Below are 15,157 nucleotides of genomic sequence, written 5' to 3'. Positions count from 1 at the left end.
CGTCATATGCTCCGTTAGAACGGAGAGCGAGATTCGGTTTCGGAGAGATCAAGTCTGTGTCGGGATTGCGGTCCCATTCAATGTCTTCTCTTCGAGCTGCTTCATCTGCTTCTGACCGTAACTCTTCAGCTTCTTTCCAAACTCAAAGAAGCAATGGCCACAGACGAGAATCACCCCTATACTCCCAAATTCTTTAAAGTCTAGGAGACATGCCTGCCAGACATGGCTTTAAGGTCTACCGACTACGTAGACAACACCCCTTCTTCCTTAAGAGGTTCCTTCACAGCTCTGAGGTGGAGCGGGCATATGGAGCCTAGCTTGCTGCGAGGACAGTGATCTTCTACTTCGTAAGTTGGACGTGTAACAACCCGTGTACGTCTAGGAAAGTGGGATGAGCTTTATGAGGCCAACGCCTCCTCAGGAGATTTCCCACCTCTTATTCTAGAGTCCAAGGGGCTCTTCTCTTGAAAAGCAGAAAGATTCAGGGGACATCACCAAGATCAGCCATTGTCATTGCGAATTTCTTGTGCATATCTCTTTCTATCGATGAGATGGTGTCACGGTTCAACTCGGAGAGATGATTACTAGAGCATCGTAGTCCGGCAATGATTTAGTACGAAACCACTTGGGCATCGTCGGACTTCCGACTCTGGGTTCCCACTCTCTCTCTCTCTCTCTCTCTGTCTCTCTAGTCAGACCAGAAATACCATGCCCTGTAGCTCGCTCGCTCGATCCCATGAGAACACGTCGTACGCGGTCAAGCATACATACTGACAATAATGGCACATTCTCTTTAGTTTTGGCATGGCGAGGCCTCGCACAGAGCTTCACAGGATTGCTAGCCAGTCATGGAGTTGATGAGGGAGAGCTCAAAGTAGCTCACGGCTCTCACTGATGTGAGCACGATTCCTGGCGTACTCTCACAGTTCCGGTTTCGCGGGAGTGCAGACCCAGCATCGACCAAGTCTGTAAATTACGGAGACATCAAAGTAAACTTACCAGACTGACATCGGACACGACGATTCAATCTCGTTATTCGACCTGTAATGGTGGTTCAAGACCGATGTGGTTTCACAAACAGTGAGACTGAGATACAATCTGGCTACGGGTTGAGCAGGTTTCTTGTAGATCACATTCAATCGAACCATATCTATATGCAGTACGGAAGCACGCAAAGAGCTCATAGGTAAGACATAATCCGATTTCAATTTCATGGTACAGACATCTATGCACTACTATCCCGCCAGAGCCAAGTCGGATAACGAGAATATCACAGCTACTAGGGCCTCGGCGTGGTCGCTCTCGGGCCAGATTGACAATTTAGGCCATGCCATGGAAAACAAGACTCTGAGCTAGTCGACCCCTTTGTTGCCCATCAGGCCCATGGTTGCGGCCGCAGCTCTCGGGAGCTGGTCGCGCTGTCTTCGATGGTGGCGTCAGAGTCTACCGGTGTCGCAGATCCCCAGGCCGTCACCAGCCTCGCGCCAGCTCAGTGTCTGACCTTTTCTCGAGCCAGACATGCCGAGAAACGATGCTGGATTATCCGCGTTCATACACCGCCCGAAGCTATTTGCATCCGGCTATGTGCATCGCGTTGGGCGTAGTCTGGATGGTCAACTTTCCCGAACCAACCTCAACGGTGCGTTCCAGCACTGTTGGGGTGGGTTTCCCGAACGTTAGACTTTAGCCAGAACGCAGCGTACGCAATAGTCAGGGCAAGCCTGCGGAGATGCACAACAATCCAAGCTTTCCATTGAGCTTGCAGAATTGGGCAAACGTATTTGCATGCAGAATCGCTTCTAGACCAACCCTCAGAGCCCCAAGCGATGCTCGCTCTCAACACTCCGAATCGACAGTAGCCGAGATGTGAAAACAGTTCGATATTACCGCAAATGTAGAACTCCACTGGTATGACGACAATGCGAAAAATTCGACGCTGGCCGTCTGGTTCGTAGAGACCCAGGCTGACTCGCAGCATTTGGGAGAAACAGGCTTTGTGGGCCGAAAAGATGTTATCTCGCAGATGGATCTTGCAGATCCGTGTTTGACACAGAGACCCACGTGGATCTTATCAAGTCTTCGTTCGCCTCTTCTTCACTGTCATAAGAGCCTCGACTTCTTTCGCACCCCTTTCCCGTAGTGACAATTCTTTCATCATATCGACCCACTGAATGTGGCCCCCACATTGTGGGCAACGGCCCTGAATAGGGACGACCACTTCTCGATCCTCTTCATGGTGGAGCATATGACGACTCCAGCATGAAAGATGCCCGACAGCCTCACAGGACTCGTTTGGACACACGGCGTGTAATCCCTGACCGTGAGGTAGTGCCTCTTTGCAGACTACACAGCTGCCCTCTCTTTCAAAGGCGATGATGGACTGTGCTTTTTCAATGTATGGCTTCATGTGCGTGTAGTCCACAGGCAAGGCATGGATGCCCCAAGCGACGTCGTCTGAAGATGCGGCGGGGTCGGGGCCGAAGTCGGTGACTATGTTGAGGGTGTTTCGCAGAGGCTCGGTTGACTTGGTAGAGGAGGAAACCCATGCTTTGTGTACATCCTTTGCAAAGAAGTGTAGTGTAAGCGGCCACCGACGGAAGCTCGGTACTCCTAGCAGGAGCTGTAGATTGGACAATATCGAGGAGAGGCTAGCACGAGGTCGGCGGGGACGTCCATTCTTCTTTACTCCGTTTGAGACGGTGATGCGAGACGTGGAGGGTATATGCAGAGACAAATGTGGGTTCGTCAACGCCCATCTGTTGTTCCTTTGTCAGCGTATGGTTGAGAAGGTTGATGTTGATACAGAATGTGATATCAAATCAAATCAAATCAAATCGAAATGGTGCAATATGCAAAATCTAGACATGCAGGAGAACCTGAGCATGTGCAAGCTAGGGGGGTGGTGGGGAGGAGGAGCGGGGAAACATCATCTGAAGCAGAGCACCTTGCTTGAGAGCATGCTTGGAAGCATGATAAGAGGGAAACAGCCTCAAGGTCAAGGTGGATCGTGAACGGGACGGAGATCATACTCAAACTTTAGAGCAGCAACCATGCCCGGGAAGCCGGATACCAGCCCCACCATCTCCCAGGGCCGTAGGCTTAGACGAGAGGTGCGAACAGCGCCGCCGCGGGCCTCGCCATTGTGCTGCTTCAGACGGCGCGGGGGGTTGGGCGTCGAGCCGATGTAGAGAGACGCGTGGCGTACGGTGGAACGGAGGATGTACACCGTGTAGAGGGCGGGGATGGGCTTGGACTGGACGGGCATGACTCGGCAGGGGACGGCAGACGAAGTCAGGACATGTTGTTCTGCGACGTGTTTTGGGATGGAGGGACGAGAGAGAGCGGTGCAGACTCGAGACTCAGTGCTTGTGCTGGCCGCCGGGCAGTCTAGACTCGTCTTTTGCTTATGGGCGCATACGTGGACTCGGGTTTGAGCGTGTGTCGGGGCGGTCGGGGTTGGGTCTGTGACTGAGTTTGTCCAGATAGATGGGTGTCGGACCACAGGGCGAACACCGGAGGGAGAGAGAAGGATAGGTATGGGTGACAGGCCGGGCCAGGCCAGGCCAGGCTTGGGCGATGCTTGAACGCCTGTGCTATTGTTGGTGAACTTGGGCGTCAGTTGTGGTGGTTCCGGGTGCTGCTGGCAATGCACCGCGGGGCGATGATACTGGACGGCGCCGCAGCGGCCAGGTGAGAGAGCGGTGTGTGAGGCGAGGCGAGGCGAGTTGCGTTCCAGGTCTGGATTCGGCTCCAAGGTTGGTTGAATTCTTGGAGGCTAACCGTAGAGAGCGATGTCGGCCGAGGGGTCGGAGACTCGGGTAACTGCAGGCTGTTGATTGAGAGCGTGGGAGAGGGCGTGGGAGCGTGGGATGGTCGCGGAGTTTGAGTAAAGTGAATCCCAAGTTTGGGGGGGAGACGGAATTTTTTTGGCGTCAGGGTGACATTCGGCCAGGGACCGACAAATTGGATCTGGTCAGGTGAGAGCACCAGGCCAGGTCGGGGGGGTTAAGAATGCAACGCAGGTCACGGTGAGACGAATTGACGTGGGTGGTGGGAGTGCAGCAGTAGCGGCAGCAGCCACAGGTTACTCCAGGTTAAAAGTTGCAGTGAAGCACCGCAACACCGTAGCACGAGGGTGCAGGGAAGTTGGCGCAGAATGGAAGGGAGTGAGAGATGAAGGTGAGTCAAGAGATGGAAAGGGAATCGAGATTGGCCACGGGGGACGGGATGTTGTCACGACTCACGGAGGAAACAAGCAATGCACACGGAAAGTGTCGAAAGTGTCAAAAATTTGAGGGGGCCTACCTAGAACAATAATGTGGGATCCAATATTGATTCACTTTGGAAATCTGGATCAAATCTGTGTGTAAATTGGATGGCTGACGGCTGCATTGAAAATAGAAATGTTCGGTCGGGAGTTGAGGAGAGGCTAGTCCTGTTTGGGACACGGGGAAGGCTGTGGCTGCTCACCTGTTCTCACCTTGGGGTCTCACCTCACCTTCTTCACCTTGCTTTTTTTTTTTTCCCAGTCATGTTTTTCTTGTCGGGGGATGCCAGGATGGGAGGCTTGGGCTTCCATGGGAAGGCGTGGAGGGCCAGCCGGTGACGGGAGCAGGGGGTAAGACACCGGGGAAGCTGACCCCAAGTCTTCCGCCTCGTGGTTCCTTCCGGTTGGCGGTTGCACTTGCACCTCGCACCTGCACTTTTTCGCACTTTCTGCTCCTGCCTCCTCCCGTCAGCACCAGTGAGTGCCTGCCGTTCCTGCTGTTCCTGACGATGCCTCCTGCCCTCCTGCCTCCAAAGGGAGGTACCTGTTGTCTCGTACCGTTCGTGCCTTCCCTCCCCCCAGCTGAAGCATCGTCGCCCGGCTTCGTCCCTCGTCCCCCCCCGGCTACCGGACCCTCCACCCGCCAAGGGCCCCAACATTCCCCCATGTTTTTCAATTTTAGATTCCCGTGTCGCAACATTTCGTCCCGTGATGTGCAAAAAAATGCCACCCTCGTCAGCTGTGTACTGTGTAGCTTGGGGGGTGAAGCTGTCCACGATGTACTTCGTACCTTACCTTACCACCTTACCACCTTACCTACGCATAGCTTCCCCAGCTTCCCGTCAGCTTGGGGTCACGACACACCGACACCAGCACCGACACCGACCGCGGAACTCAGCCAATGCTGCACTCCGCAACCGCAATCGTGGACCTCCAAGCTCCCAAGCTTCCGTCTAATTAACCACCTGCATGCACTCAGAACTACTCAAGCGGATGCGTGCCTGACGATACCGGTTTCAACATGAGCAAACCCCCTTCATACCGCTATTTACTTGTTATTACTCACAGAACCACCAATCTTCTGCCTGGGCACGCCTGGCTACCAAGTGTCACTCGAGAGACCAAATGCTTTCTCAGATTGCCAAGGTGTTCAAATGAAATGGGAATCGAGACGAATCGAGGGCACGAGATCTCACTGATGCTGACAAGAGCATAGATCACCTGCCATTACGAAGAGTGACGCATCCTACGTTGATTACCGAGCCACATTCGTATACTGTGGATTTCAGGTACTCACGTATCCATCAGAACCTCGTTGGCTGTGCCAATTAGTACCTCGCACAACACTCGGCCATATCCAAGAGCTGCGTCAGTGCAGTGACACAGCCTGTGCGACAGAAGAGAAATCGAGCAGTTGATTGACCGACCTGCGACTGTCGGCTGCAGTTGTGCAGCTCCAGAGGTCAAGGAGCCACGCACCCCAGATGCCCGAGCAAAGATTCCCTGCTTCAACAAAAAACCAAAAGGCACCGATGGAGGCTTCCAGATACACGGAGTGAAGCACTGGAGCTGGCACTAGAGCCGTACGGAGACAAACTACGTACGGAGTGTCCTGTTCAGTCGTTCCCAGCGCACATCAGTTCGCCTCCTGCCCTACGACTCGAGACATAATCGCCGCTCAATCCGCATCCGCCGTCACAAATCCACAGAATGCCCCTCAATTGGCGTCTTCGATTGGCACACCATGCCCGTGGCACGCGTGGGTTGACGCTGGTCCCTCTGCCCTCGCTGATCCGATGAGGTCTGCCACGTTCGCCTATTTCCGACTCGGGAGCGAGCAGCAGTAATACACAGTCACACTGTATGCTGGATCACCAGTGCCATTCCTCGCACCCCACGTTTTCGACTGTGCCTTCGAGAGTCTTGACCGAGTTTCCGAGACATGACAAAGCTTCCTCCCCCTTGTGCTCCGCTGCTGCGAGCGAGCAGGCCTTCTGTGTGAGTAATGCATGCGCGAGTGTAGACCACAGCTGCAGCCAAGCATTGAAGCATACAAGCCATCAGGCTCACTGGTTCGAAGCTATGAGAGCCGAACAAACAGCCACCAAACAACACTCGTCAGCTTGTTTCCCTGGCAAAAGCCCATCGACTGTACGGCCAGAAAGCCATCAGCTTCCTCAACTGACTGGCGTAACGCTTGCGGCTTTACGGCTTTGGGCCTGCCGACCACGGCGTTGGAGGCGCTGGGATGGCTTGGGTAGTGGAATACGGGTTACGGCGTGCGGTGTGCGGCGTGCGGCTTGCTACCCACACCTCATCTCTAACTTTGGAAGTTAATCAGTCAACAACCCACCCTCTGACACTTCAGATCACCCGCCTATTCGCACCGTTAAGGCAGTCAGCCTGCAGTTGGTGTGCAGCACTGCAGCACACCATTGTGGCAGTTGATAGCCGAACCCGATTGATTCAGAGACGACGCGGCAGCAAAGGAAGCACCAGACAAGCACACCACCCTTCGAACGGGCAATTACCTGCAGTTGCGTGACAATAGAGGCCGGATGCTCTCTAAGCTCCGCGTGCGCCGAAGACGTCTAGTCATGCTGGAATACCACCAGGCCACCCGGGCAGGCAGGCAACGGATGCAGACACATGTATCCGGCCCTTCGGTGGCAGCGACATGCCAGCCAACCAATTCACCACCTGGACACACCGATGGTCACTGAGGGTGTCCTTGTGGATTGCAAAGAAAGCCAGCTTGGGCCAGTCAGCACTCGCAACCTAGAGGGGTGTGGGCGCGTACCTGGGCCGGAGGAGGGGACCCCTATAATGGGATTTGGGAGCGCCTCCAAATACGGTCCATCCTTGCCGATCCCTACCTTAGGCCAAGGGTTCCAAGGTCAATCATGGAGCACACTGGATCTGGCTGGAGAAGGACTGTCACCATCGCTGTTCGAGACGCCAAAAATTCCCTGTCCTAGACCTGCGATCCAGAAGCCGCACGCAGATGACCTTCCCTCCTGGGTTACCCTCAGTCTCTGTTGGTCTCTGTCGATTGCTGGGCACACAGAACAGCTTGGGACTAGGCATCGTTTTGTCTATCTAGAAGCTGTCGACGCGCCGAGAGGGAACGACTTAGCACCAGGAGTGATCTAGACCGCAGTCTACTGTCCACGGCCGCTGCACGTTCTATGGCGATAGACCGACAGACCGACAGACCGATAGGCCACCCTCCAACAGCATTCAGTACTACGTAGGTACACAGTCCGGCCCCCCTCAACCATGCACGTTTACCCTAGGAGAGGAGGCGACCCGTGGGGGTGGATGAAGCAGGCGGCAGGCGGATAAGGTGAGTGTGCCGTCGCACTAAGAAAAATCTTTTTTTCCTTCCATGAAATGGTGGGTGGAGGTGCCGTGATTATTCTGGACCCGGGTGACTGCTCCCCCCTGGCTCACTGAAAGTTGAAACTAGGAAGAGTTGGAGCGAACTCATTTGCCTCACCGCCGCCGCGCTCGACCCGTGGCACGCATAGCTAGCTTTGTTACGAATAGTAAGAGTCGAAGTAAGGTGAGCGTGGTGAGATGGTGGCAGCTGCTAAAGTCCTATTTCCAGCCCTCGAGGCCCTCGATGCCCAGCCGCCACATCCACCTGTCCGTCTGTCTGTGTGTGATCTGAGCGAGAGGAGTCAAGAGTCAAGACTATAGAGAGAGACGTATCTTTTCTATTTCCCGCGAGACTGTCCCTCGTCTCGTCTTGTCAAACACCATCTGAGATGAATCTCTACTTAAAATACTGTGTTCGAATAGTGAACACGAATATTAGTACGTACCTTGCCACCCCTGCTGCTCGCTGCCAAGTCCGGCTCGCACATCCCGCTGCAATCAGAAGTCTGGACTCTTTTCGTCTTTGCTTCCCTTCCACTCACTGGAACGGTTTGGGAGAAAGCCGCTGAAGGGACTTGGGTGATCCGTGTGCCACACACACACACACACCGAGAAAGACGAGAGAGAACGAGAGAGGAACAGTGTGACAGTGACAGGCACACAGGTTACCAGTGAGAGAGTCGGAAGTAAAAGTGCCAGTTGCTGCTAATAAGCTTGCTTCTTAGGGGGGGGGGGGTGGTGATACCTCACCTTCATGGACTGTGTACCGTAGAAACTCACGCCGTTCGAACTTGCGTTAGCCCGTGCCAACCCTGCTAGTGTTTTGTGTCTAGCCCTTTCGGGAGGTAAATTTTCGTGATTATTCAGCAGCGCTATACTTAATATAGAAGGCGGTAAAGGGTCATTTTCTTATTTTCCACTCCTTCCCAATTACCTTGCCCCGACGGCAAGCTCTCATTGGTCCGATTACCTGAGATGTTGGCTCACGCCAAGATTACGTGGCTGCCGCATTTGCCCAAATTGGGCAGTATTACGGCTCTGCCAAACCGCTAGCAGGGTTGGCACGGGCTAACGCAAGTTCGAACGGCGACAGTATCTACGGTATACAGAGTGGTGGGGGTCCCGGTCTTCTTACATCAACACGCCCCCACCACTTCCATCACACACCACCCACTTCCTCCCACGCCACGCCACGCCCCCTGCCCTGCGGTCTGCGGCTTGCCCTTGAGGTGGTTGTCTTGGCTTTTTATTACAAGGTACCGCCTGAAAGTGCCCGACTGCCCGTTAAAGAAGCGTTGCTCCTCCGACTCAGCTTACTTCGATTCTGTCACTCTCACTCCGACAACCAACTCAACCTACTTCGACATCGATTCGAGACCATCGATTACGCCCATCTTAGACACCTCAGCCGGCTTTTGTCTAGACAAGAATTCCACCCTGATGACTGGAATCTCGTGCTAGACGCTTTCTCCACAACCTTCGATCGGGCATATATCACCTAATGACCATTATCGACCTGGTTCTTCTTCGACAGCCTCTGCAAGCTGTCACATAAAGAAGTCAACTTCGACGACGTGAACCCGCCGAAGACTATCTTATCGCAGCAGCTTTTGGACAGAGATTCATTCTCTCAATCCACACACGCACACACACCAACACAATGATCCCCAGAGGTCTCACTTCCGCCTTCGGGACCCCGTCCCTCGAGATCGGCCAGATCCTGCTCGGCAATGCCAGCCGATACACCATCCAAAAGAAGATCCGTGAGGGCGTTTGGATCGCAACGTAAGCTTACTATAATCAAGCATCGTTCAGAGAGAAGCATTATACTAACAGCATCAACAGTAACCCCATGGGCAACAAGTCCATCGTCAAGGGTGTTCAGGGCATCTCCGGAGCCCAGAATGAGCACAACGTCCTCCGCAAGTTCCAGGGCAACCCTTTCCTCCGCCCCGTTATCGACGAGATCCAGCAAGATGCCCCGATGATTGTGCTCCAGCACATGGACGACCATCTTCTGAACGCTACCATCAAGAAGCCCTTGACCAACCGCGAGATTCGCTTCGTTGCCCGCGCTGTTCTTCGCGGCCTCTCCACCCTCCACAAGGATGGTTACGTTCACACCGATATCAAGCCGGACAACATTCTCGTCAACTACGCCTCGGCTTCTGAAGCCGACCCCGATCTTCGATTCTCCGACGTTCAGATCGGTGACCTGGGGGCTTCCTACTCCGTTGACTCTGACGTCGCCACCAAGGGTTTTCTCATCGGCGCTCCCATTTGGACCAGCCCTGAAGTGCTCATGGAGGTTCCCTGGGGAACTGCCAGCGACATCTGGGCCTTTGGCTCCATGATGATTGCTCTCCTCCACGGTGGCGACTACAACCCCTTCCGCCCTACCAACGCTCGCTATCACGACCGCAGCTACATTTTTGAGGTCCTTCGCCAACAGTCTCGACGCTTCGGTGCCATTCCCGAAACCTACCTCGGGCGGGCGCGTCCCGGCAAGGCTATGGCTGCCAAGGCACTGACTGTTGGCCGCAAGGTTGAGCCTCTCGACTTCCGCACCGCTTCTCACTTCATCAACCGCATCATGCGCATGGACGCCGCCGAGCGCCCTACCGCCGACCAGCTTCTTGAGGAGATGTCCGGTCTCTTCGAGGACTAGATTCCAAGATCCTCGACGATCATCCACGATTATTGGAGACGAATGAAAGACATCCCCACAAGGGATACACAACGATTTTGTGTTTTCGTGTACCGGCAGACGGACACCAGCATTATACACACCAGGGGAAGAATTACAGGACAGAACTTAATGAGGATGAAAAGCGGCGGAAGCCATTGAGCTCCATTTCCTTTGTGTATTTGGGACACCTGGATACTACAGGCGGGGTTTTTTGTCATTTTCAGCAACGGCATTTGGATATCGCCTGAACGGAATTACTCAGGGATTTGGGTCACACGGTTAACATGGAAAAAAGATCGCAAAGGGAAGACAGAAAAGTTACACGGGGCAACTAGGGGAAAGCGAATGTTTTCGGAGCGATGAAACAAAACCACCCAGGCGGTACTGTACAAAGAGATAGATGCCTTAGAATGGGCCATACCACATAGACTAACAGCCCATATATACAGTGGCCTCCAAGGATGGCTCACTTTGAAACCATACCCACATCCTCCGCTTGCATCAGTGATTCTCTGCTGATCAAATCTGTTTCACAATACTCGATCTTTAGCTCAGTAGATAGGTCCGCAAAGGCCGTTTTGGGAGGATAGGTCAAGCGCTGCAAGCATAGCATTGCCTGTACGGTAGCTTCTGGCGTGAGGTCTGAAGATGCTGTTTAGCATACCATGACACGCAGATTGTGCAAGTTCCAAGTCAATGAATACAACCGTCTTTAGCAAGCAAGTCTCTAGTTCCGCTGATATTGGGGATATTTGGATGTATATCCACGTTTGTCGCGCACTTGTCTCGAAGAGTTTGCCAAACCAAGGCTCAGGCCGCCATCAAGAATCGTGGTTCATGAGGTTCCTCAAAGATATCATTTCTATGACTGTCATCACCGCAATACGATTATCCCCCATCCAAGTAAACCTCGATGTAAGCCTTTTTGATTTCTACAGTTTACAATCTCCGTAGCGCGTCTTGGCATCAATGCGTCTCCATGTCCTTTGAAATACTTGTACACCACGCCGGACCATCTGATTTCCTTTGCCCCTTTTACTTCCTTCTTCAGAGACCCCATATCTATAAAAGGCCCTGCTTCTGCAAATCGTAGTACACCTTCTCAGGCATGACATTTCCCTCGGCGTCCTCCATCTGCACCACGCTCCCCTCGTCGACCTTGGTCTTCTTGGCCTCCCGCTGGATCTTGTCCCACAGGTTCACCGCCTCCTCGATGCTCGTGATGTCACGGAACAGACTGGTGTTCGTAATACCGAGACACCGCAACCCGTGAACGTGCCGCGCCTCATTAAAGTGCTTGTCAAACGCCCGCCGGCCCATGTAGACAAAGTTGCCGCAAATCTCGCAGGGGAACTCGACGCCCAGCCCGTGCAGACGGTACAGCCAAAAGGGAATCGGCTTGCCGTCCCACGCGAGCGGCAGTTTGAGCGGGTTGTAAATCTTCTCCTCGCCGTCCTCACCGTCCTCGTCGTCGTCTTCGCCGTCCGCGCCGCCGCCGTTGTGGTGCGCTACGCCGCTGCCGGGCGCCGAGTACGACAGGTTCATTATGTTTTCCAGTTCCTGCTGGCGCTCGCGCTCCGTCATGCCCTGTCTGCGCTCGACGTTCACGCGCGTGTCGCCGCGCTCCGTGCTCATTGCTGCCGCGAGGCGTTTGACGCGGTACTCGCGCTCCGCGATGGCCCGTTCCTTCAGCCTCGTTGCTGATACCTTGTTCGTGCTGGTGCCGATAGTTTCTTCCTCCCCTTCTTCCTCGCGGCGCGCTTTCCTCGCTTCGGCGGCCTTGATGTGCTTCCTGCCCGTCATGTGTGACTTGTAGACGTTTTCGTTCTTGAACTCCTTTTCGCAGTCGTCGCACCAGATGGCGTCTGCTGAACTGGTCTCCCGTGCGGTACCATTCGCGCCGCCGCCACTCGTCTCCTTTTGCCAGCCCGGGACCTCATCCTTTCCCCACGCCGCCTCAAAGTCGCCATCGAATCCCAGAAACACCTTGTCGAGGTTCTCGAGCGGCCGCGTGCGACGCATAAAGGACTCGAGGTACGACGCCAGCTCGCCGACGTATTTGAAGTACTGATCCGTCAGCTTGTCGCCGCGCTTCAGGCCGCCGTACCCGGGCGTGAAGTTGTCAAAGACCTCGAGGTACTGCAGGTACGACAGGCGCTTCACGTTGGGAAGGTTGAGATAGGCCTCGTGGGAGGTGTGCAGGTCGAAGAAGCGGCCGAAGCCTTCCTCGCCGGTAAACAGGCGGTCGACAATGTAGGGCATGACGTCGCCGTCGTCGGGCTTCTTGACGCGGTATCGCACCTCCGAGTTCTCGGCCTGTTCGTTTGGGTATTTGGCGTGGTGCTCGCGCGCCGTCTTGAGCTGGCTATAGAACTCGTCAAAGGGGTCGCCGGTGCCGATGGTCTGGATCTCGCGACTGCGCGAGCCGTCGACGTCGCGGTAGATGTCGAGGAGCTTGACGGACTGGGATTGGATCTGGTCGAGGAGCTGGCCGATTTCGTGATCGCGGTTTAGGCGGTCGCGGATGTGTTTTGGTTCTTCGCTGATGCGGTCCGCAATGCCCTGCTCGAGGCGCTCGAGGTCCTCGTGGAGGTAGCGCTGCTCTTCGATTACGCCCATTGTGTCGTCGTTCGCCGCCGTCGCGCGCGATGAATATCCAAGGGGGGAAGGGGGCTGAGCTGGGCTAGACTGTAGCCGATTTCGGGGTCAGGGTAGAGGCTGAGAGGACGAGGCTCTAGAAAAATCGATATCGCAGCCTTTATGGACGCACGTTTGCTGGTGAGCGGTCCACCGAATAAGGTCGCGTTAGCTTTGGGTTTTTTTTGCGATGGCAAGCTGCTCGGGGCACTCAGCACACTGTGGAACAATTGATACCCTGTGGAAAGGCCAGTAAGATTCTCACAGTGTCGGCGGATGTGATTTTCCGTCCCGGCCCTTGCAGTGGATGGAAGACATGCTGCCAGCGCTAGATACAGGCAGTGGCCACTGACATGCAGTCGCGCTGTAGAAGCTTCAGCGCGCCCCTCTAAAATTTCCATCGACCTGCTTGCATCGTCCGCCTGCAAATCCACCACCACCACACACACATCATCGCGACACATTGTCTAAGCAGCACCATCACTCGCCACACCACCGAATTAAACCATCATCATGGCGGAAGGAAGCGGAATCGATCGCAAGGCGGAGGAGAGGATGGAGTTTTCGACCTCCAAGGAAGTGACGGTCCACCCGACCTTTGAGTCCATGTCCCTCAAGGGTAAGGCTGCCCAGTATTATTACTGCACTTGATGCCATGAAAATGGCGCTTACTGACACCCCGTCCCTAGAGAACCTCCTCCGCGGCATCTACGCTTATGGCTACGAATCCCCCTCGGCCGTGCAGTCCCGCGCCATTGTCCAGGTCTGCAAGGGTCGCGACACCATCGCCCAGGCTCAGTCCGGTACGGGTAAGACGGCCACCTTCTCGATCAGCATGCTCCAGGTTATCGATACGGCGGTGCGCGAGACCCAGGCCCTCGTCCTCTCTCCGACGCGCGAACTCGCGACCCAGATTCAGTCTGTCGTCATGGCTCTCGGCGACTACATGAACGTCCAGTGCCACGCCTGCATCGGTGGCACCAACGTGGGCGAGGATATCCGCAAGCTCGACTACGGCCAGCACATCGTCTCCGGCACCCCTGGCCGTGTCGCCGATATGATCCGTCGCCGTCATCTCCGTACACGCCACATCAAGATGCTCGTTCTCGACGAGGCCGACGAGCTTCTCAACCGCGGTTTCCGCGAGCAGATCTACGACGTCTACCGATACCTGCCCCCTGCGACGCAGGTCGTCGTCGTCAGCGCTACCCTCCCGTACGATGTACTCGACATGACGACCAAGTTTATGACCGATCCCGTTCGTATCCTGGTCAAGCGTGACGAGTTGACACTCGAAGGATTGAAGCAGTACTTCATCGCCGTCGAAAAGGAGGACTGGAAGTTTGATACCCTTTGCGATCTTTACGACACCCTGACCATTACCCAGGCCGTTATTTTCTGCAACACCCGCAGAAAGGTCGACTGGTTGACGGACAAGATGCGCGAGGCCAACTTCACCGTCAGCAGTATGCACGGCGACATGCCGCAAAAGGAGCGCGACAGCATTATGCAGGACTTCCGCCAGGGCAACAGCCGTGTGCTCATCTCTACCGATGTGTGGGCGCGTGGTATCGACGTGCAGCAGGTCAGTTTGGTCATCAACTACGACCTGCCAAGTAACCGTGAGAACTACATCCACCGTATCGGTCGCAGCGGTCGCTTTGGACGTAAGGGTGTTGCCATCAACTTCGTTACTAGCGAGGATGTGCGCATTCTGCGGGACATTGAGTGTGAGTATTTGTCTCCAAGTTGTCAAGCGTTAAGATGCTAATTACGATAATAGTGTACTACTCTACCCAGATCGATGAGATGCCCATGAACGTGGCCGATCTCATCTCTTAAGCAAATGGTTGTTAGAAGACCCAAAATGCTCAGATCCTGTGCCAGCAGACAGCAAGGATAATCAAATGAGGCAGACGAAAAGGTCGTCGTCATGCCAATGAGACTGTGGAGGAAGGGGGCTTGATTTAAAAGCAGGTGAGCAAGATACAGCCCGTCTTGGAAGACTGTGCATGATTGACTTACACATCCCTCAAAGTGAAAAATCTAGATTGTCAGTCAATGAGAGGATTGCGGGCGAAGAAAGGCGTCACAAAACAAGGAAGTGGATTGATGGCTTTGGGAAAATGTCATTATTCGTAGTACTATGAACAGCCGCGCTCTGTGCCGAATGGGTATACAAC

General features: G+C 54.6%; 5 protein-coding genes across 5 annotated transcripts; 3 read left to right on the top strand and 2 right to left on the bottom strand.

Moving 5' to 3' along the window:
- Nucleotides 1-1,633: 1,633 nt before the first annotated feature.
- CLUP02_07268 (GIY-YIG catalytic domain-containing protein) lies at nucleotides 1,634-4,392 on the bottom strand (the record flags this gene model as incomplete). Its single annotated transcript, XM_049286263.1, has 5 exons — nucleotides 1,634-2,029; nucleotides 2,099-2,756; nucleotides 3,030-3,738; nucleotides 3,781-3,969; nucleotides 4,341-4,392. The coding sequence occupies 5 exons, from the start codon at nucleotides 4,390-4,392 to the stop codon at nucleotides 1,634-1,636; spliced, it is 2,004 nt and encodes a 667-aa protein (XP_049143406.1).
- A 1,493-nt stretch (nucleotides 4,393-5,885) lies between these two features.
- On the top strand, nucleotides 5,886-6,604 carry CLUP02_07267 (uncharacterized protein; the record flags this gene model as incomplete). Its single annotated transcript, XM_049286262.1, has 2 exons — nucleotides 5,886-6,026; nucleotides 6,122-6,604. Coding segments are annotated over 2 exons (624 nt in total), but the record flags the coding sequence as incomplete, so codon positions are not given.
- Nucleotides 6,605-9,308: 2,704 nt separating this feature from the next.
- Nucleotides 9,309-10,316, top strand: CLUP02_07266 (serine/threonine protein kinase; the record flags this gene model as incomplete). Its single annotated transcript, XM_049286261.1, has 2 exons — nucleotides 9,309-9,433; nucleotides 9,494-10,316. The coding sequence occupies 2 exons, from the start codon at nucleotides 9,309-9,311 to the stop codon at nucleotides 10,314-10,316; spliced, it is 948 nt and encodes a 315-aa protein (XP_049143404.1).
- Nucleotides 10,317-11,399: 1,083 nt separating this feature from the next.
- Nucleotides 11,400-12,956, bottom strand: CLUP02_07265 (splicing factor 3a; the record flags this gene model as incomplete). Its single annotated transcript, XM_049286260.1, has 1 exon — nucleotides 11,400-12,956. One exon carries the CDS (start codon nucleotides 12,954-12,956, stop codon nucleotides 11,400-11,402), a length of 1,557 nt encoding a protein of 518 aa, XP_049143403.1.
- Nucleotides 12,957-13,487: 531 nt separating this feature from the next.
- CLUP02_07264 (ATP-dependent RNA helicase FAL1) lies at nucleotides 13,488-14,816 on the top strand (the record flags this gene model as incomplete). Its single annotated transcript, XM_049286259.1, has 3 exons — nucleotides 13,488-13,593; nucleotides 13,664-14,704; nucleotides 14,758-14,816. 3 exons carry the CDS (start codon nucleotides 13,488-13,490, stop codon nucleotides 14,814-14,816), a joined length of 1,206 nt encoding a protein of 401 aa, XP_049143402.1.
- Between the last annotated feature and the right edge of the window lie 341 nt (nucleotides 14,817-15,157).

The sequence above is a fragment of the Colletotrichum lupini genome, chromosome 4, assembly GCF_023278565.1.
Source record: "Colletotrichum lupini chromosome 4, complete sequence".
NCBI lineage: Eukaryota > Fungi > Ascomycota > Sordariomycetes > Glomerellales > Glomerellaceae > Colletotrichum > Colletotrichum lupini.
This window is presented reverse-complemented; position numbering and strand designations above follow the sequence as displayed.